Source organism: Lutjanus erythropterus, chromosome 19 (genome assembly GCF_056507025.1).
Source record: "Lutjanus erythropterus isolate fLutEry1 chromosome 19, fLutEry1.hap2, whole genome shotgun sequence".
In the NCBI taxonomy this organism is placed as follows: Eukaryota; Metazoa; Chordata; class Actinopteri; order Lutjaniformes; family Lutjanidae; genus Lutjanus; species Lutjanus erythropterus.
The window spans coordinates 32665666-32687647 of record NC_139335.1 but is presented as its reverse complement, the minus strand read 5'-3'; the positions used below and the strand labels follow the sequence as shown (position 1 = coordinate 32687647).

Here is a 21982-nt window from a genome sequence, read left to right as displayed (position 1 = left end):
CTGTCAGTTTTACTGCCATGCTATCTTCTCCTACAAGGGTTTGATGAGCCTGTTTTTTAGGAGAGCAAGAAAGTCTGTGATTTTCTGGTTGAATTTTGGGAAGAAATGTTCTCATTTTTTTTTCTTTTTTCTTTTTGTATTCGGGGCAAGGTTTGAGAAAATGTGTTTCTGTTTCAACTTCTCCTGTCCCACAGTGCAAACAGATTCTTTTTGGTCTTTCATTCTTTTTTATGGCGACTAGTTTCAATTGCATGTTTATGATCTGTTCAGTCTATATTTCGTTAGGGTTCATCTTTTTATTGGTTGTTTGGTTTGAGTTAAATATTAGGCTAATTGAAATTCTCTGTTTAGTAAATTATAGCATTCTAATGTATTGGATTTCTGTTTTCCACTGATTTAAATATTTTAGTGTATTATCTTTGTCTAGTTGTTTTACATATGAATTTAGGACTTGGCCTATCTCTGCTGTCTCTCTCTTTTACCATTTATCATATAATAAATTATTTATAGCACATTATACTGTTGGTTACTAAATTACAGCATTTTCAACCAGTACATGTCTGCTCCTATGAAGACACATTTTACTACTGTGGACAGACATATATTTATTAGATGCTATTTGTATATCTGTCTGGGCCAGAGACAGACAGTCTGAGGTGGGTCTTCCCAGAGATGCTGCAGTTCCAGGGGAGGCTAAGTGAACAGAAATAAAAAAAAATATTACATTAGTTTTTAAATGGGGAACTTGAATGTGTGTGATTTGGTTCAGGTCAGTGATACTGTATTGTGCAGAGGGGTGGGGGGTGGGGGGGGGCGGCGGAGGGTGCTGGAGCACCTGCCCCTTTGACCCTTGATGCCCAAAGTGCCCTTTTGTCAAAGTGTTTTTTTGTTTGTTTGTTTGTTTGTTTTTTGTAAGTGTGTGTGTAAAAGTATGTCTGTGTGGCCCAAAATTTTAAATAAAACAAAATAATAATAATTCAGATCTACCCTCGGTTGGTCACATGATCCACGTAGACGTGCCCTCACTGCCCAGATGTGCCCAGATGTGCCCTGTAGCTAAGCGCTGCTAAGCAACGGATCGCCCTCTACAGTTCGGCACGCGTGTGATCCGCGGACCACATGTGAGCATCATAGTTTTACTGTCACTGTTACTTTTGTATAAGTTATAATATGCGAAATCTCAATGCAGAGCTGCAGTGAACAGACAGGACAGATGCTGCTGTGTGCAGCGCATCTCTGTGAAGAGCGACTGATTTAAAAGCCGTCACATCGCCTTGAGTGAAATCCAGACCATAACTTTTTTCACTGATGTAACTATGCTGTCACCAAAGAAACACATCATAAAACTGTGATGTTCATTGAAACTTTGGTGATATCAGCTGTCTTAACTTCTACACAGCTCCTCTCTGCTCACCGGTGCAGCTCTGTCTCACCCCGTCTGTCACACAGTGTGTCTGCTGATTGATTGATTGATTATGACTTCTAACCAATCAGATGTGCTGCTGTAGGCGGGACATTGAGCCAGACTACAGAGCGTAGTTGTGTATTATGCTGTACAGTCTGTATGATCTAATATATGTGTAGTATATACATAGTACAGCACTGTATAAGTTTGAAGTTTTTAATATTATTACCATTATCATTACTATTATCATTATTATTACATTACATAACTATGGTGATAATTACAGACAGACAAAGATTAGAGACAAGTGCATTTTTAAAATAATTTAACCCTAATCCCACCACTTTTTTTCTTTTTTGCTGATCCGAAAAATGATCTGATCCGTGACTCAAAACCGTGAAACGATCCGTGAGCATCCTGTGTGTGTGTGTCTCACTCTGCACACATAGCTGCTAGTTAACCACACACAGCGTGCTGAGAGGAAAAAGTATGTCAGGCCTCTTTTTGTGTCTATATGTTTCTTTTGTCGTGGGCAAAGTGCATTAGAGAGATGTATCATTTTACTGTCAAGTGAGTTGCAGTGTTTTTCCTATGTTTCTAGAGACAATGAGGCATAGGCTATTATTTCACTAAAACTACATGTGCATGTACATGCATAGTCACATAATTTTGGACTATTACAGTATAAATACAACAACAATAACAATAATAATTAGAAGCATTTGAATTGTGATTTTCTCAACCTCTCATTTAAACATATCAGTACTTGTTTCTAACATTTGTATATATACACACAAATTCAATATAATATGCATAAATATAAAATATATAACTTTTATAACCTTGCTGTCTTGCGCAAAGTGGATAGTCAAACTGAATAAAAGCACAAATACATTGAAATACATGATTTCTATATCATTTAATTCTTTTTTTTACTTTATTATTAGCACTGCAAATAATAAAGGGCAGATTATGAACCAGCACCATGGAGCAAATTCTTGGCCCCCTTTTAAATTTGAGCACCTGCCCCTCCAAAGGTCTCTGCACGGCCCTGATCCAGTATATACATATATGTGTGTTTGATGAACATTAAAGCATGTAAACTTATTCTATTAGAACCCTAAAATAAATAATGACACAAAAATTGATGCTTTAAAGCTTTAATGCAAAGACTTCAGCCAGAACAAACAGAGTACATGTTGAACCAGCATAAAGGAAACATGGGCTGTTTCTCAATACCAAGTATGCCAAGTTCGGACTTACGGACTTGGCAGTTCGGACTTAGCAAGTTTGACTTGGGAGTACAGTCTCTCGAGGACGGTAGGACACAGGACGGTCATTCTGCTATTGGGACAGTAGCGTACTTGATGATGTCACCATCTCAGCTCATCCTGGCTTACCCACTTCCAGTTATTTTCACCATATCATATTTCGTTTTGAAATAAAACGAAATATGATATGAAACACAACCCTGTATCTTTTGGTTTAAATGTGCGGAAAAAGAATTATATCTCGTTTTACTACAATAGAGATACCATAGCCAGCGGCTAATTTCAAAAGGTCATGCCGCGATAAGGCTGTTTTTAGCAGGGTAACATGAATGCTAACAGCCCGGTCATCTTGCCAGCTGGTGAGGTATGCTGGCCGTCCCATTAGCAGGACGACACATCTCCGAAAACGTCAGAGCAAATTTTAAACTACACGCTATCGTGATGAATCGACCACAGATTTGAAGTTTTAATGCATTCCATGGTACTAAAACAGTAGTATTTCGACACTTGTAACTTAAAGTTGTGGGTCCTCTCCTCTGCCATTGTTGCTACAAAATGCATTCTGGGATACGTGGCTGCCCCAAGTCCACACAAGTCACCACCCGATGCATCCTCGATAAAACGGGCGGGGCAAGAACACATCCGGTTATTTGACTGTACTTGGCGAGATACAAACTTTTGAATTGGAACAGTACTTGGACTGAGAATGATGATGTTTCTCAAGTACACAAGAACAGAAGTACAGAGAAGAACGCATATTGAGAAAGGGCTATGGAGAAGAGTAAAAGAATATAAGGTGGCTTGTCAGGTGGCCAGGTATGACAGCTTCAGCTCCTTGGATTATGGATTATACTTCATGATGTCAGAGATCCACTGCAGATAACTCGACACCTTGGTGTAAACGCTAGGGCGGCCCGGGAGACCACAACTCCCATAGCTGATGATGCCCACCTGCACGAAGCCGCGGGCTGAACGACACATCATTGGGCCGCCATAATCCCCCTATGGAGGCACAAAAAACACACACATTGTTGAAGTCTTTTCCCACGCAGTGTTCCTTTCTTATTTTAACATCCCAACACATAGCAGATAAGAGCAGGAGTACTCAGATGCTTAAGTACAAGTCCAGTAACACTTGACTCAATATGACATAACCAGAGCCGGCTGGCTCATTAGCCAATATAGGCAAATGCCAAGGGCGCTGTGGCCTCCAGGAGGCACCACAAAATCAGGAAAAAATTCACATTCAATATAATTATATTAAAACTAGTTATTACTATTAACTCTTAAAATGGAAAAGCTAATATAGATTCAAATGTAAAGCAATGCCCAATTAATATTACTACAAATGATAATACCGAATAAGTCCACCCCTGGCTGATCTGTACCTGCTCGCTCTCTGTGGGGGAAGGGGGGAATTTTTGTAAACATGTCAAAATGACCTAAACTGTCCGGAGCACAGGGAAGAAAAAAAAAAGAAAAGAAGAGGAGGAAAAACAGGAGAAAGAAAGAGGTAAAGTAAAGATACAGTAATGAAATGAAGCATCAGTTGTACTGCGTCAGTTATTTAGCACAGTGTTAAGTTGATAACTTGCTTCTGAGTGATTAGCCTCAACATGATACGCTAATCAGTAAATAACCAGTTTTATATTTCTGTAGCTGGGCGGCGAGGGGTCTTAAAGACAAAGGTAAAAACAATGCTATTCTGTTTCTTTTGTAAGCCTATGTAAATCGCCAATTGGAGGGGGGCGCCATATAAAATCTCACCTAGGGCGCCTCATTGGGTAGGGCCGGTGTTGGACATAATCATGTCATGAAACCTGGAGTCTTTATAAGTGTTTATTACACTGTTAGACATTGTGTAGTTTTACAGCATTTTACTGTAAAATGAAGAAATGGCTATTGTAGCAGCTGTATACAGCAAGTTACTGTAGATCTGCAAAGCATCTTGGTCAAAATTCATTAGCAGCTGAATTGTACAGTAATTATACTTCTACTGCAAATCACAATAAATAAATAAATAATACATTTTAAGCAGGACTTTTCTTTTTCACTTGCAGAAACAAAAATCTCACATTTCTTATGGTACATTTTTTATTATTTCTAACAGTGTAGATTTTGTTATCAGGGAATCAGAAATGGAACCAGCCTCTTTCTATCCTCTATAATGTTAACAACTACACAAATGAGTGTTGTATACAGTGCAATTAAATTTTGTATTTTTAAATTTTTAAAGTTGAATGTTGTGACACAATAAATGAAAATAGCTTTGTCTTAATTTTATACTATGTAATTCATTTACAGTGTTAAAATGAATGCAGTAGACTCTTACAGTAGTAATACAGCACCTTATCACTGTGATGATAATTACAGTATTCTAATTGTTGTTACTGAAATAACAATTATAGTATTTTATAGGTACTATAATCAAATTTACTGTAACCGCACTGTGAAAAGTCTTACAGCAACTTACCAACAGCAAGTTAGAAGTCACTCCAGGAACCAGTTCATATAAATGCAACCAATCCCTGCAAATTCTCTACAACCTTGCAATTTAGTTCAAACACCACAACTTTTCCACAAATTTGACCATCACCATTCTTCCCATGAGGTCTACCAGTCATAGCAGTCCACCACTCAAACATCATGCATGTACTTCTCACTGAACTGACTCCATGTTTTGTTTTACTATTCACTTTTTTTTGTTTTTGTTGTATTTTTTTTTTAATTTTACCACAAGTACTGAAAACACATTATTCAGTGTTAATGACCTTTATCAATGCTGTGTGCACTTTTATAATTTATCATTTTTTGCTTGCTGTTTTGACTGACTTCGAGTTCCAATAACATATTGCTTGTTTGTGGAATAACCACCAGGTGCACATCTTCACCTGAGTTTCTGTAATCCTGAGCCTTTGTGGTAATGTTACCTAGAGCACTCAGAATATAGTTTTATGCTCCCTTAAACAGGTAGCCTTTGATTTGAATGAATTATACAAAAAGCTCTCAACTTTCTTTTGCAATTTTCATTTTCATACATTGTATGAACAATGTACATTTTTTTTTTGAAAAGCTACCATGACATCAGGCATTGTAAAAAAAAAAAAAAGTGAAATCCTGTTGGGCTTGAGTTACTGTAGCTTTCCCAATATTGTTGTTACCATGTATTATTGCCATAAAGTGTCATTTGGTCAGTTAAGTCACTTTTAATGCAAAGTTGACATTGTTATGTCTTTGGTATGACAACTTGACATAAACCAAGACAACATCTTTGTTACCAAGCTAACTAGCTAACTACAGCTACAGTTAGCTGCACTTAACAACCCTACTTTAGCAACAAGTGCAGATATCTCAGTACTGTATTCTCTATCTTCAAATTGACCTTTTAATGACATCTAAATGAAAAGTCCAAAATGTACAACTTTAGTTGAATTATTCTAACCTGACAAACCAGATGATTTGTTACACAGATCCATCTGGGACGTCGTCCTTAGACACTGTTTGGAAAAAGGCAGGCGCTTTCAAAAAACACTTGGACATCATTCTATCATGTCTAACACAGGCTAATTTTTCCTTGAAGAAAAGCCTTCAGTTTCGTTCTTTGTTCTTCTTTCAATGAAGTAATTCTCTCCAGTTCTGATATAACTGATTCTATCACAGCATCTATGCTAACCTCATCGAGAGCTGCCATTGTTTGCTTGAGACAAGTCTCTTCCATGGACGCTTATCGTCACACCTAAAACCACGCCTGTAGCTGCAGTTAAATGGCCCCTGTAACTAATATATTTTCACATGTGACTTTAGCAGTGGCCGGTGCTTCCCAACCCAGTGGCCAAGAGAACCTCAGGAGAACTGAATTTATATTTCAGCTGACTTAAATATTACAAACTTACGTTGCAGGCATCCTTCCCTCCAGCCATGTCCCCTGCACAAAACATGTCATCAGTCATCTCAGGATACTTGGACCTGCACACACGCTGAGAGATGATGGGAATCCTCAGCTGCTTAAGAGTTTCCGGATCCGGCAGTGGAACTGCATAGACATAGAATGAGTGTACAAGAGGACATAATGTTTTTATGATTATGGGATGTAGTTTAGCAGCTGAAGTTAGGTCTGCATTCATGACTTTGTGTTTCTGCCGTTAATTTGATAGATAATATAGGTTCCACGGCCTCTACAAGATTGGCAGGAAGATTGATACCAGCTTTGTCTGTAAATATGAGGCTACCACCATTTAGCTGGTTAGCTTAGCTTTGCAATAAGGTCTTTCCAATACTGTTATTAATTACCTGTTTATTAATTTATTTTTTTTATTTTATTTTTTTAATTTATTTATTAATTCATTCAGTAACATAATCCAAGTATCACAATATTAAAGTAATGTAATTTGATTACTTTCCATTACTTTTGGATTACCTCAATATAAAATATGGTGAAATTGTTTAGCCTAATATAGTGTTTTTAGTGCTGCAACTAACACTTATTTTCATCATTGATTAACTGGTTGAATATTTTCTTCATTAATCAATTAGTTCTTTGGTTAATAAAATGTAAGAAAATGGTGGAAAAAACTGTTTTGTCCACAACTAAAAAATATTCAGTTTACTTTCAGAGAGGACTAAAGAAACCAGAACATATTCACATTTAAGAAGCTGAAATAAGAGAATTTGCATTTTTTTTCTAAAAAACAAAACAAAACAAAAATGACTCAAAACGGTTAATCAATTTATTGATCCTGTCACAATTTTATCAGTTGAAAAGTAGGTCCAAACATGTGAAGCATACAAACGTATGTCTACGGCTATTTTTGTTTCCTGTAATGATTATTTTCATCATTGATTAATCTGTCGACCATTTTCTCCATTAATCGATGAGTTATTTGGTCCATAAAATGTCAGGAAAAGGTGAAAAATGTTGATCAGTGTTTCTCAACATCCAAGATGACATCCTGAAATGTCTTGTTTTGTCCACAACCCAAAAATATTCAGTTTATTGTTAAAGAGAAGTAAAGAAACCAGAAAATATTCACATTTAAGAAGCTAAAATCAGAGAATTGACTCAAAATGATTAATCAATTGTCGAAATAGATGCAGATTAATTTAATAGGTGACTAATAGTAAATTAATCATTGCAGCTCTAAGTCTTTTATGTTCATTGTAAATGTTGAAATTTTCACCCAGTGAATCATTTTTTCTCTAGAGGTCATGATAATGAATTGACAGCTGTGTGAGAACTGTGTATGGTAGGATATCATTCTTTAATTTAAAAATGTAATTCTACCAATAATAATAATTTTTTTTTTTTATCATTATTTTATTTTATGTATCTATAAGTGATCACATCTTTTTATCTGTTACTATAATGGAATACAGTTACATTTTTTGTATCCAGATTACGTAATCCTGTTGCATGTAATCTGTTACTCCACCGGCCTGTATACACTGCATGGATGTGTGTGTATGTGTGTGTGTGTGTGTGTGTGTATTTCTTTGTCCACATACAGTGTGTGCACATTATATGCTACAGTACTTACCACCAGTCTTAATTTCCCCCCAGCCAGTGATCCAGCACTCAGAGAATGAATTGAGGCTGTCGCTGCCGCCCACCAGATTCACTTCGGCAACATTCTGTACGAATTTGATCTTTTTCTTCAGCTTCACCATGGCGAGGTCGTTCACGTAGCCACGGCCCACGGCACGGAATTCGGGGTGAGTCACGACATTATATATGGCCATGTAACGGGCAGATGGCTTTTTCAGGCTGTATGAGCCGACCCAAACCATTGATTGAGGCAGGCTGGGCCCACGCTCACTGACAACACAAACACACACACACACACGCACACACACACACACACACACACACACACACACACACACACACACACACACACAAACACAAAGATTAGATGAAGGAAGAGGTTCAGCAGGCCTGAACTGACTCACACTGACCTGGAGGCCTGTCCTCATTTCCATCATTTATTGCATCATTAAAGGGACAGTTCAGGTCAAATGGGGAACTTGCAAGCAGACAGTTACAGATAAACACTAGCATTATTTTGGAGTTGTGTTTCTGGTCACCTGATGAATGTAATTCCAATATTCACTCTCTTTTAGCTCCATCGTTGGTCTCCACCAACTCCTGAGAGAAGTATCTGGCTCTTTGTCTGCTAAATGTTTCACCAACATGTGGCTTTTTCAGTTTTGATTCACTCTCACAGTTTTCATAGCGTCGTTTCCAGCAGCGGTCAGATGTTTTCAGCTCTACAAGCCAACACTACCTGCTCAGCACCAAACTAACAGGACCCAACAGGACCTGATGGGTTGGGGTCAGGTCGGGCCATATTTCTCACGTATTTCATGGGCTTACATTGGGTCTGGGCTGCTTTATTGCTATTATTATTATTATTATTATTATTATTATTATTATTATTATTATTTGTAGTAGTAGTAGTAATTTCTTTTGGCTACTTTTGTCCCCAGTTTTGTTGTTGCCAATTCAAATTACCTGTGCACTGAAAACTCCTACTGTTTGGTACATAGCGGGAAGCTTGTTAAGAAAAATGTCAGGCTGTAATGAGATTCAGGCTGAAATAATGATGAGGGATGGGTTCAGGTCCATTTCGGACAGAATTTTGTCTTGGGCTTGGGCCTTTTCAGGCTCAACTTTTCAGGCCCAGTTAAAGTTCTAGTGGTTAGCTGGTTGCTAACAAGTTGCCCATTTCAGCTGAAAAGGTGATGGCATGTTAGTGTTGTTTTCACAGATTGTTAACTTGTTTCTGCTGCCCCCAGAATGCCAAAAACATCACTGCAATGGTATAACGGACTCGAATGATGAATGACTTGTTAAAGCACAAACACACACTTACCTATTCCAGCAGTTTGCAGCAGTCAGCACCCATTGATCGCCAACGATGGTGCCGCCACAGCGCCACCTTTTGTTATCACTGGTCGAGATGTTTAGGTGGGCCATCGACGGCCATCTGCCCTCTGGAGTGCCTCCCCCCCAAACAATGGAGCTCCTGACCTCAGGTCCAAGCAAACACATTGTTGTATGACCTGGCACAGGTCAATGACAATGATAGCAATCATGTCAGTCATACAGGGTTATTAGTGTACAGCTGTTTGATTTTTTTAACACACTGGTACCAGACTAGTAGTTGGTATTGGCTGACACACAAAGTTCAGGGATCATCTGGAAGGAAAGAATAGTGTCAAAGTGAGACCTCCTGTTAATGTACATGCTTTGTTTGAGTTTGTTTTATTCCTAATGCATGTTTTTAATTATTTATATTGTTGGATTTATTGATGAGTTTTATCTATATTTATTTAGATCTATATTTTAGACTTATTGTTTTTATCAGTTTCTATATTATTGCATGGTTTTATGGTTTGATTTTTGTATTGCATGTATATGGAGACTGCAGATGGACATGCTGTGTGGACTAAGGAGGAAAAGAAGTGATTACCTGACCACACCCCCCGAGATTCATGATAGGCCAGCACAGGTCAGTGCTCTCTTTTTAAGGTGCTTAGACGCAGGTATCGGCAGGACCGGAAGAGGGAAGCAAGGCGGACACAGAAACACGAGGAGGACGAGAGGAGGACACCGCGCACGCACACACGCGGCTCACAAGCGGAACGCAGAGCAGAGGCGACCGGACAGAGGATCTGCATCGGCGGAAGGCGGAGCAGAAAAGCTGCCGAGACGAGGCAGCAGGTCGGCGCGTGGACGCGGAGCAACAGAGACTTGGTCAACGCCTTCATAGAGATAAGTAAAGCCCCGCCACAGTCGGAGGGAGGAAGGACAGCGGGACCACGTGGAGAAGAGACGCCAAGGAACCGCAAGGGACGGCGAGAGTACTGCGAGGCCTATCCCTTACTACTCCTCCTAAAAGAATAAGTAGAAGCTTCCCCTTCCTGAACTGATTTTGATTTTCCCATAGATCGGTTGGGAACTGCTTTTAAAGACTCCATTGGGCAAACTGGTTGAATTGAAGGTTTTAGTTGAACATTTTTATCTCTGTCAGCCATTTTTAAGAGCCCTTTTTAACTGAAGTATTTTAATTTTTATCTTCATTTGTCTATGTCCCTGCATTTCTTAAATGCTGTGTTTTTATTGGTTTTAAATAAAATTTTTTTAAAGCCACCAACGAGTAATTTTTTAACAGTGGAAATATCAAGTGCTGGTATCAACAAGAACCCCCACACCCTTGTGTGACACTTTTAATTTGGCATTTTCGGCAGGATACCAGCTCCACTGTTAAAAAAATGGACACAGCACAGCAGAGTAACACTGTTGCACCTGTTACTGCACAGTTTGTAATGTCATGGTTTATGGGGGCTGCTTGGATTCCTAAATTTGATGGTGACAAAACCAAATTTGTAGAATGGAGGGCTCAGGTGGAAGCCATTTTTAGAGCACAAGGACTGGCTCAACAGCAGCAAGCTGATTTTGTGTTGGGTGCCCTAGAAGGAGAAGCTAAGCGTGAGCTACAGCTCATTAATCCAAGCGATAAAGAGACTGGACAGCAAGTACTTGATATTTTACAAAGACTGTATGCCAAACCAGCCACTAAAGCGCAGCTACGTGCTAGTTTTTTTAACTGTAAACAGCGGGCTGATGAAACTGTGGGTGCTTTCATACTGAGATTGCGAGAACTGTTTTTCAGATGGCAAGGACGGGATGAAAGGGGAACTGAAGATGGCGATGACCTGTTGCTCGACCAGCTGATGGTTGGATTACATACTGGGCCCATAAAGCAGGAGCTGAGCAGACACATAAGGCGAAATGAACGGATGACCTTCGAGGCCATGTGCAAAGAAGCTCGGGCCCTTGAACAGGACCTGCAAGAAGGGGAAGAGGCCATCTGGTCTCAGAGGGTCACTGCGCCAGCCCCACGCCACTCAACTACAACCACCCTTGGAGAGTTAAAAGATCAGATACGGGCTGAACTGCAACAGGGCTTGATGGGAGAAATGAAAAAGGAACTCATGGAACAGATGAGGGCCCTTTCATCTAACCTAATGGAGGAGGTCACAGCTGTCCACCAGGGGAGCACAGCCGACCCCTGAAACCCTGCCTAGGCACCACCACACACCTGCCATGCAAGCCCCTCGGGTGAGACGGCGGCCAACAGGCACCACAGCACCTACCTACCAATGGGATGCACAGGGCAGACCTATCTGTCAAAGTTGTGGTGTGGCTGGGCCTGCCCCCGCAGACCATCAGGGCCCCAGGATTTTTAACCCCCCCTACAGCTGAGGGCCAAGCAGTAGGGGCAGTCACACGAGATGAGGAGCCCACAGCACAGCCAAAGTCAGCCTTGGTCGGTGAGTGCCCTGAAGTTATTGTTAAAATGAATGGATGTTCTGTACCCTTTGTGCTTGATACAGGATCACAAGTCACATTGTTGAGCCAAAGCTTATTCAGGAGGCATCTAGAAGGAACTGGCGTGACCAGTGCTGTCGATGTTCCCTGGCTGACCCTTCATGCTGCTAACGGCTTGACAATCCCCTATGTTGGCTATGCTTTGGTCGACTGTATGGTAGGAAGTGTTCATGTTCCTGAAAAAGGGGTAATAATTGTCAAGGATGAGTGCTTGAGTCCAGATAGAGAACGAAATACTGGGCATGAACATTATTAAACCTGTCTGGTCTGCTCTCACTCAAGGGAACCACCCCGGATTGTCGACTTTCAAAATGCCACCATGCCTCCTGCAGAAGGACGGATGTGGGCCCAAGCCTTTACAGAGTGCCAGTGGATTGCCATCAGAGGTCCCCTTCCTCCCTACCAGGGTGTGGCAAAGTTACCATGACAGCAAGCAGTCATCATCCCACCCCAATCTGTGATGGTTGTGTGGACCCAGGTAACTGAAGGTGCTTCTAACCCATCCTGTATTGTCATGGTAGAGCTGCTCCCTGACAGCGACACAGAGTGGCGTGTGGGTCGGACCCTGGGCAGCCTGAATGGAGGACGGGTACCTTGTAGGATCTGTAACCCCAACCCTTACCCAGTAGAGGTCCCTCAACGCCAGCCACTGGCCCAAGTGACGGAGGTGTCCACGGCAGACATACAAGGGGAGCAAGAGCTGGTACTTAACAGTGTGGCGTCAGACGTGGTAGAGGTTGCAGTGAGGCGTGTAGGGGTTACCAACGGAGTCGAAGAGTTCGAGTCACATCCTGTGATGTCCCTAAAAGGAGATGGGCTGACCCCTGACCAACAGCGGGAGATGACGGGCCTGCTGCAAAGGTGGACCAAGGTGTTCTCCCGCCATGATGAGGATTTCGGCCGCACTGGCGTTGTGAAACACCAGATTCCAATTGGTACAGCACCCCCAAGTCGTGAAAGGTACCGACCTGTCCCTCCAAGCCTGTATGCCGAACTACGAACCTTGCTTCAGAACATGCTGGACAGTGGGGTGGTGAGGGAAAGTGCAAGCCCTTGGGCAGCCCCTATTGTACTTGTCAAGAAGAAGGATGGAAGCTGGAGATTCTGTGTAGACTACAGGAGATTAAATGCACTCACACATAAGGATGCCTACCCTCTACCTCGCATCGAGGAGTCACCGACCAGTCTCAAAGCTGCCAAATGGTACTCCACGCTGGATCTGGCAAGTGGCTCTTGGCAAGTGGAAATGGACCCTGCTGATAGAGAGAAGACAGCCTTTACAACACCCTTTGGACTCTACGGGTTTGAGCGAATGCCATTTGGCCTGTGCAATGCCCCAGCAACATTTCAGAGGCTGATGCAACGCTGCTTGGGCAACATGGTGAATGACTCATTGCTGATTTATCTAGATGATGTGGTTGTGTTCTCCCCAGATTTCAGCAGCCATATGCGCCACCTGGAAGAGGTGTTTCAGTGGCTCCACCAGCATGGACTGAAATTACAGCCCAAAAAGTGCCACCTTTTCCAGCGAGCAGTGACCTACCTGGGGCATGTCATCAGTGAGGAAGGGGTAGCCACTGATCCAGCTAAAATGGCAGCCGTGAGGGACTGGCCAGTGCCCGAGACAGTGAAGCAGGTAAAATCTTTCCTTGGCTTTGCGGGCTACTACCGCCGATTTATACCTGGCTTCTCCAAGATTGCAATGCCATTGAATGCCCTAACACATGGCACGACCACACATGGTAAAAAGTCAGCCCCAGTTAGTTGGTCTCCAGATTGCCAGCGGGCTTTTGACCTCTTGAAAGAAGCCCTGTTGAATGCACCTATCCTGGCCTATGCTGACTTCTCTCTTCCTTTTAGACTGTACACGGACGCCAGTTTTGAGGGCCTGGGGGCAGTGCTGACTCAGGTACAAGGGACCAAAGAACGGGTAATTGCATATGCCAGCCGTAGCCTCCACCCAACCGAGCGCAATGACCAGAACTATAGCTCCTTCAAGCTAGAATTGATGGCTTTGAAATGGGCAGTCACAGAGAAATTCAAAGACTATCTCTATGGTGCAGAATTCACTGTTTTCACAGATAACAACCCACTGGTGCACCTCGAAACAGCTCGGCTTGGGGCAGTGGAACAACGATGGGTGGCTCAACTGGCTAACTTCAGGTACACCATCAAATACCGCCCAGGTACGCAAAATAAAAATGATGATGCTTTGTTCAGGTTGCCTGAACAGAAGGAGATGGTGCCAGTGCATGGTGACCGGGTTATGGCTGAAGAAGATGGAATGTGTGAGGAACGCCAGTCCAAGGACCCGGACCTTTCCCAGATACGACAACGGAAAGAGCTGAAATTGTCTTGGCCCGAGGTATGTGATTCTTCATCACCCTACATGAAGCAACTAATTAGAGATTGGGACAGAATCGTGCTGCGAAATGGTGTGCTAGGAAGATGGTGCCAAGAGACTGAGTCTGAGCTTGAGATATTTCAGGTGGTTGTTCCAAAGCAGGAAGCAAATGGCATGTGGAGGGCATACCACGAAAGAATGGGTCACCCAAGCAGCGAGAGAACCTGTTCTGCGACAGCGCTGTTATTGGCCCAGAATGACCCAGGATGTGAAGGAGTGGACTGAGACCTGCGTACAGTGTGTGTGTGCCAAAGCAGGACCTGAGGTGAGAGCCCCTCTAGTACCTATCACTACCTCCTACCCATTTGAAGTTGTTGGGGTTGATTACCTCTCTCTGGGACGCCCAGAGGACCGGTACCCCTATATCCTGGTGATGACTGACCTGTTCACAAAGTATGCTCTTGCAGTACCCACCAGAGACCAGTCTGCTAACACTACAGCCCGAGCCCTGTACAGCAGCCTTATCCAGACGTTTGGCTGCCCAGAACGGATCCTGACAGACTAGGGGGCTGCTTTTGAATCATCATTAATAAAGGAGTTGTGCCAGCTCTATGGATGCCAAAAGAGCCGCACCACGTCATACCACCCCCAAGGCAATGGGGCCTGCGAGAGATTCAACCAGACCCTGCTGAGATCGCTAAGCTCCCTGACCCAGACAGACCAGACACAGTGGCCCGACCAGCTGCCAACCCTCATCCAAGCATATAACAACACCACCCACAGCACAACTGGGATGACCCCGCACTATGTGGTGTTTGGAAGGCATGCCAGGCTACCTGTGGTCTGGGCGACCGGCCTGAGCCCGACGGTAGAGCCTCACACTCTACAAGGCTGGGTAAAACAGCACCAAAAAGCCCTAAGTCATACCAAGCAGCAAAGAGGCAATCGCAGCACCAACAAGAACGAGACCAAGCCCACTACAACCGACGAGCAAAGCTGGCACCTTTACTCCCAGGTGAGCGGGTGCTGATTCGAAATTTCCGCAGGAGGGCCAGAGGGAAGTTGACCTTGAGATGGTCCCTAGAACCATTTGTGGTGGTGAAGCAGCTGCGGGAAGGCCACCCAGTTTATGTCCTTCGCCCCGAGGGTAAGGAAGCACCAACACGCACTGTGCATCGCAATAATCTCTGGCAATGCCCTGTAAATATGTTACAGGACATCAGGGAACCAGTGGAGGGGAACCAGTGGAGTGGAGTCGGAACCCCCAGTAGCAGACCAACCAAACCAGTTGCCCCCGCCCACTTGGTGGCTTCCTGGCCTAATTATGAGCTCCACCCAGCAGCCAGGGGCCCATATGAGAGACCCAGCTCCAGCTGTATCACCAGACCCTCCAGGAGAACCAGCAGCCCCCAGTGAAGAGCCTGACCATCCTTATGTACGCCGCTCTCAGCGACCTAATTTTGGGTTGCCTCCGGCCAGGTATCATGATGAGTAATTGGTCGGGACGACCATTGTTAAAGAGGGGGGGAAATGTCAGAGTGAGACCTCCTGTTAATGTACATGCTTTGTTTGAGTTTGTTTTATTCCTAATGCATGTTTTTAATTATTCATATTGTTGGATTTATTGATGAGTTTTATCTATATTTATTTAGATGACAATAGCATCAGAACATCTCTGTCTTAATCTTATCATCTAACTCTTGGTAAGAAAGCAAATAAACATATTTCCCAAAATGTCAAACCTTTTCTACAACTGAATAAGATTTCCAGGCATTACCATTACTTAACAAAGTGCCAATAAAAATTATTCATAATTATAGAGACATTTTATTGACTTTGGACTTTTACAATTGACTTTGGACTTTTACAAGCTAGAAGTATAATTGCACTTTTATGGAAGAATGTGGATATACCTTCCGTTGGAATGTGGACAAAAGAACTGACGGCCTGTCTAGCCTTGGAGAGACTGACTTATATTTTGAAAAAGAAGGACAAGGATTTTATTCGTTTGTGGAGCCCTTACGTGGACTTCTTGGAAACTCATGATTTTGATTGATTTGAAGCCTTTTTGCAAATTTTAAACTGCTGTGATTATGATTTTATGTTATTTTCCTTATTTATCCTTTTTTTTTTTTTTTTTTCTTTTCTTATTTATATTGATTTGATTTGATTCGATTTGATTTATTTATTCATTTTCTTGCCAGGGTTGGGGATATTATACTTATTTTCTTTGTTGAAATGTTATTGTTCAGATTTAATGCTTGAAAACTTAATAAAAAAACAATAAAAAAAAAAAAATTATAGAGACATTTTACTGGTTTAGCCATATTTTGATACCTCATAATTTGTAAAAATGTTTTCTATCAAGGTAGCGAATAAAATTCTACCAGTACAAGTTAGTAAATTAACCTCCAACAGTTATGTTAGTCTGTCTCACCTCCAGTGTTGTGGATCAGCACCAGCGCAGTGACAAGTTTGCAGAAAGCCATGATTGTGTCGGAGCGCAGCAAACGGTCTGTGAGCTGTGACTGACAGCTGCACGTTAGCTGGAGAGATGAAATCCTTATCAGCACGGCTTCCTTTTCCTGTCAAACCACACGTGGAAAAGTACTGAAGTACTATGAGGTACAGTTTTAAAATCCTCATACTTTGCTTGAGTATTTCTTCTTTGTAAACCTTCATATTTTTTTGCTTTACAACATTTCAGACAAAAAAATTTACACTTTTAGCTTGAAATGCATCTCTGAGTTGTACTGCTTTTATTAATTATTATGGTTATAAATCCAGATCATAGTATTAGCTTTTAAAATCCATGGTCAAAGTTTAAATAAGTCTAGACTGAATATTATGGTCTAAAATAACAGCAGAATTCTCTTTTTTACAACTTTTTTTACTTTGACTTTTTTTTTATTACAAGGTCAGCCTTTGAAAGCCCCCTCTGTAAGTCAGAGCCGAGTGCGAAGTTTAAATTCTAACATAACTCTGACCAAGTATGGGAGCTCTCCCACTTATTATTGTATTTTATTAATACTCTATCTATTTGTTCCCATTTCCCATTTTTATTTATTTTTTTATTTTTCTCCTCATTGTTGTCAAATTCAAATGCCCCCACGTATTGTCCTGTCACTGCCAACTCCTACTGTTTAGTACACAGAGGGAAGCTTGTTAAGAAAATGCTTGTGCCTTTTCGGGCTCAACTAATTCTAATAAATAGTTAATGAAAACGTGATAATACAGGATAATGTGGCCGCATAATTACACACAAACAAAGGTTTACAGTGTGTTATAAAGTATTTATTAACTGTTAAATGTACAAATCATTCACAGACATGTTATAAGCTCATGAAGACATTATATATAACAAGTATGTTTTAATATGTTATCAAGCTCATAAACAGTCTATATACGAGGTATGGATGCTTCATAACAGGGTTTATTCTTGTAGGGGTGTAAATATAGACTGGGCTGGGGTGGGGGCCCATGGAGAGATGTGGACCCTCCAACAGTGTGTTAGGGAGAGAATGGGCCCTTGCAAGAGATTCAGATTTCCACCTTGTAAATATGCAGTAACTGTATTCTTTTAAAGTTACGGATTAAAAAGAAGTCCATCCATGTGGTGTATACAGGCTGGGGGAGTAACAGATTACATTACATAATCTGGATACAAAAAAGTAACTGTATTCCATTACAGTTACAGATACACTCCCAAACAAAATCTTAAGACCGGGAGAAAGATTATAAGTATTCGCATTTTGAATTGGTGGATCGTAACCAGGTTGTAAGTGGAGTTTCAAAATACAAAAAGAAGAAACAGGAGCAAGAGACAAAAAATAGAAAGTAGGCAATTTATTTAAAACTGGATTTAAACTCAAACAGGCTGTTCATCAGCTGATCAAAAGTTTAAGACCATAGCCCAAAAAAAACCCAAAACAGAACTAAAAGTGTCAAAAAAGGACTCAGTAGTGAGGAGCCCCACCATCCTTGTTGATCACTTCAAAAATTTGTTTAGGCCTGCTTGATTCAAGTGTTTCCAGGAGGCTGGTGGGATCGTTGCTCCATGTGGGGAAGATGGCTTCACAAAGGGCATCCACAGCCTGGAACTGACGTCCATTGTTGTAAACTTCCCTTGCCATCATCCCCAAATGTTGTCAGTGGGATTTAGATAAGGGGAACGTGCAGGATGATCCAAAAGAATGACATTATTCTCCTGGAAGAAGTCTTTCGTCAGGCAGGCGTTAACTAAGGCATGAACTGCAGTGTTGTCTTGTTGAAAGACACAGTCATTACCACACAGACGAGGGCCCTCAGTCAAGAGGGATGCCCACTGCAACATCTCCACATAGCCAGCTGCCGTTTGACGCCCCTGCACAACCTGAAACTCCATTGTTCCATTGAAGGAAAAAGCACCCGGATCAAGATGGAGCCTCCTCCACTGTGCTGCGTAGAAAACATCTCCAGTGGGATCTCCTCGTCTTGCCAGTAACGCTGGAAGCCATCAGAACCCTCCAGGTTAAATTTTTTATCGTCAGAGAATAAAACTTTCTTCCACCTTTCAGTGACCCATGTTTCGTGCTCCCTTGCAATCTCCAAACGGGCAAGTTTGTGGTGTGGGAGTAGACGTGGCCTTTGAAGACATTTATTATTCTTTAAGCCCTTCTGTCTCAGATGGTGTCTTGTGGTTATTGGGCTGCAGTCAGCATCAGTAAGGGCCTTAATTTGGGTCGAGAATCGGCCTGTGTCTTCATGGACAGCCTGTTGGATCCACCAGCTCAGTGCAAGTGAAATTTTTTGGGGTCTACCACTTGATTTTTTGTCCCACAACCCTCAGGATCTTTTAACAAATTTAAAATGACTGTCTTACTGTGTGGGCGGCACGGTGGTGCAGTGGTTAGCACTGCCGCCTCACAGCAAGAAGGTCCTGAGTTCGATCCCCCAGCTCCCCGGCTGGGGCAGGGCCTTTCTGTGTGGAGTTTGCATGTTCTCCCCGTGTCTGCGTGGGTTCTCTCCGGGTTCTCCGGCTTCCTCCCACAGTCCAAAGACATGCACGTTAGGTTAATTGGTGACTCTAAATTGCCCGTGGGTATGAATGTGAGTGTGTGTGGTTGTCTGTCTATGTGTCAGCCCTGCGATGAACTGGCGACTTGTCCAGGGTGTACCCTGCCTCTCGCCCAATGTGAGCTGGGATAGGCTCCAGCAGCCCCGCGACCCTTACGGACTAAGCGGTTACAGAAAATGAATGAATGTCTTACTGTGTCAAACCTCGGCAGCAATGGTACGTTGCAAGAGGCCTTTCTTGTGCAGCTCAACAATCCTGCTACGTTAAAAGACAGAAAGCTTTTTTGCCTTTGTCATCAAGAGGTCATGACAGTATGAATACCTAAAAGAAAATGACATGAAGGACAGATTTTTGCACAGATTTTGACTTTTTAAGGCTATGGTCTTAAACTTTTGATCAGCTGATGAACAGCCTGTTTGAGTTTAAATCCAGTTTTAAATAAATTGCCTACTCTCTATTTTTTGTCTCTTGCTCCTGTTTCTTCTTTTTGCATTTTGAAGCTCCACTTACAACCTGGTTACAATCCACCAGCACGAAATGAGAATACTTGGAATTTTTCTCCCGGTCTTAAGATTTTGTTCAGGTGTGTAAAAAAAGATGTAATCACGTAATAATAATAATAATAAAAATGTGAATTATTAGTAGGATTACAATGTTAAAAACAATATCCTACCATGCACAGTTACACAGCTGTCAATTCATTATCATGGCCTCTAGTGAAAACATGATTCACTGGGTGGAAATTTTAACATTTTCTGTCTTTAAGTCATCAATCAATCAATTATAATATCATAATAAACACTTATTTCTAAAATAAAATACAAAGGCACAAATACATCTATGACATACAGCTTCAGAGTCCTTGAAGACAGCGAACTCCATCACATAAAGCAACAAGTAATTAATCACTAAAATAATTACAAAGTATTGTCTATTCTGATATTACATGATCAATTTTGATTCAGTTTTTATTATTGTGTGATGCACAAACAATGAGGTCAGCCCAAACATGTGTACAAGACGCATTATTTAGAAGAAACAGGTCAGAAACCAAAGTAGCAACATAAATTACAAATAACACAAAACAAATAAAGCATCCTGACAGTTTTTCCAAGCTTTAGAGACAATGGTAGCCAACGTGTGAGCATTAAAATTACTATTCTGTCATCATCAGTGCACCAGCACATTTATGGATTTTGAACATTTCATTAATATAGGTATTTTTAACCCATCATAAACAAGACAATAGAGAAGAAAATGTGATTAATTCTCAACTCCTCCAAGTTCACATGATTCATACAACCTGTCATCCTCCTGGATGTTTTTAAATCTGCCAACATTTTTGACTCTGTGTTAAATTTGCTTTAACATCAGATTCAGGGCCATAAATGTGCTTAATTTGAATATAAGTTCATAATTTTTTTTTTTAACAAAATATAATTTAAACATTTTGCCTCAAATCAAATCTGGCAAGTAACTTTCCCCTAATTGTGTTTAAGCTGCATGATAAATTATTACTACATATATTGTAAATCAGCTTCCTCATAAATGTCTGTAATCCATGGAAAACTGTAGAATTTATTCCAAAGACAAACCTTCTTAATGGTTCTGTTTTCTGAAATATTAAGCAGATGATTCCACAGTCTGATCATTTCACATTTATACCTTATTGAACCAGAAATCCAATCAAATATCACAATCAATAGCCAAAATAGGAGGAAACTTATGAACACCTGAAAAACAGCATGCAGCTCAATTCTATATGGACTCTACTGTTTTACTTTCTTTAAAGCCTCATATCCCTGAAGCATCATTTAATACACACATTATAAAGTTGAGAAGAAATAAAATATTTAAGATCTTTATATATTTTAAATTTGTTTACAACAGACTCTATGCTCTCCCAGACAAGTCTGCTAACACTTTAGTTCCAACTTCATAGGCAATAAATTAATCAAAAGTATTACAAAATACCAGTGCTGGAAAGAGTAATGAAAAGATTTACTTTGGTACTAGTACTGTTACATTCCTGAAATGTTACTCAATTACAAGTAAAAGTATTGGCATTAGAAAAGTACATAAGTAAAAGTATTCATCTCTAAAACTATTCTGAGTATTAGTTACTTTTTAACAGCTGATTTATACATTATGTTATTTAATACATTACCAATAGCACCTATTCAGTCTAATAATCCATTACTCGTAACTCCTGTTCTGTCAACTGCAGTTATAAATTTTGTGCATTTTCCTTCATTGATAGTTGAAAATGCTGATAATCAATTAATCATCAAGAATTTATAAGATACTAGACACGTTTCTGTTTTTTACTCTCATTTTCAAGTTTTTCTGTTTTGTTTTGTCTTTTTTCTCATTTAAAGTTCAAGTTTCCTTATTCAACAAATGGCTCCACCAGTCATAACAATGTGACTATTCATTAAATAACCGTGAATATCAAATGAATCAATTAATGATTAATCATTAATATCCTTATTGGCCTTTTTGCGTTCAGATAACG

At 41.0% G+C, this 21982-nt stretch overlaps 1 protein-coding gene across 1 annotated transcript; it reads right to left on the bottom strand.

The window, feature by feature from the left end:
- Positions 1-3159: 3159 nt before the first annotated feature.
- LOC146310285 (tryptase-2-like) lies at positions 3160-16900 on the bottom strand. Its single transcript, XM_084744103.1, has 5 exons — positions 16849-16900; positions 9546-9735; positions 8211-8488; positions 6570-6709; positions 3160-3678 (listed from the first exon to the last, which is right to left on the bottom strand). Exons 1-5 carry the CDS (start codon positions 16898-16900, stop codon positions 3517-3519), a joined length of 822 nt encoding a protein of 273 aa, XP_084600229.1. The 3' UTR covers positions 3160-3516.
- Between the last annotated feature and the right edge of the window lie 5082 nt (positions 16901-21982).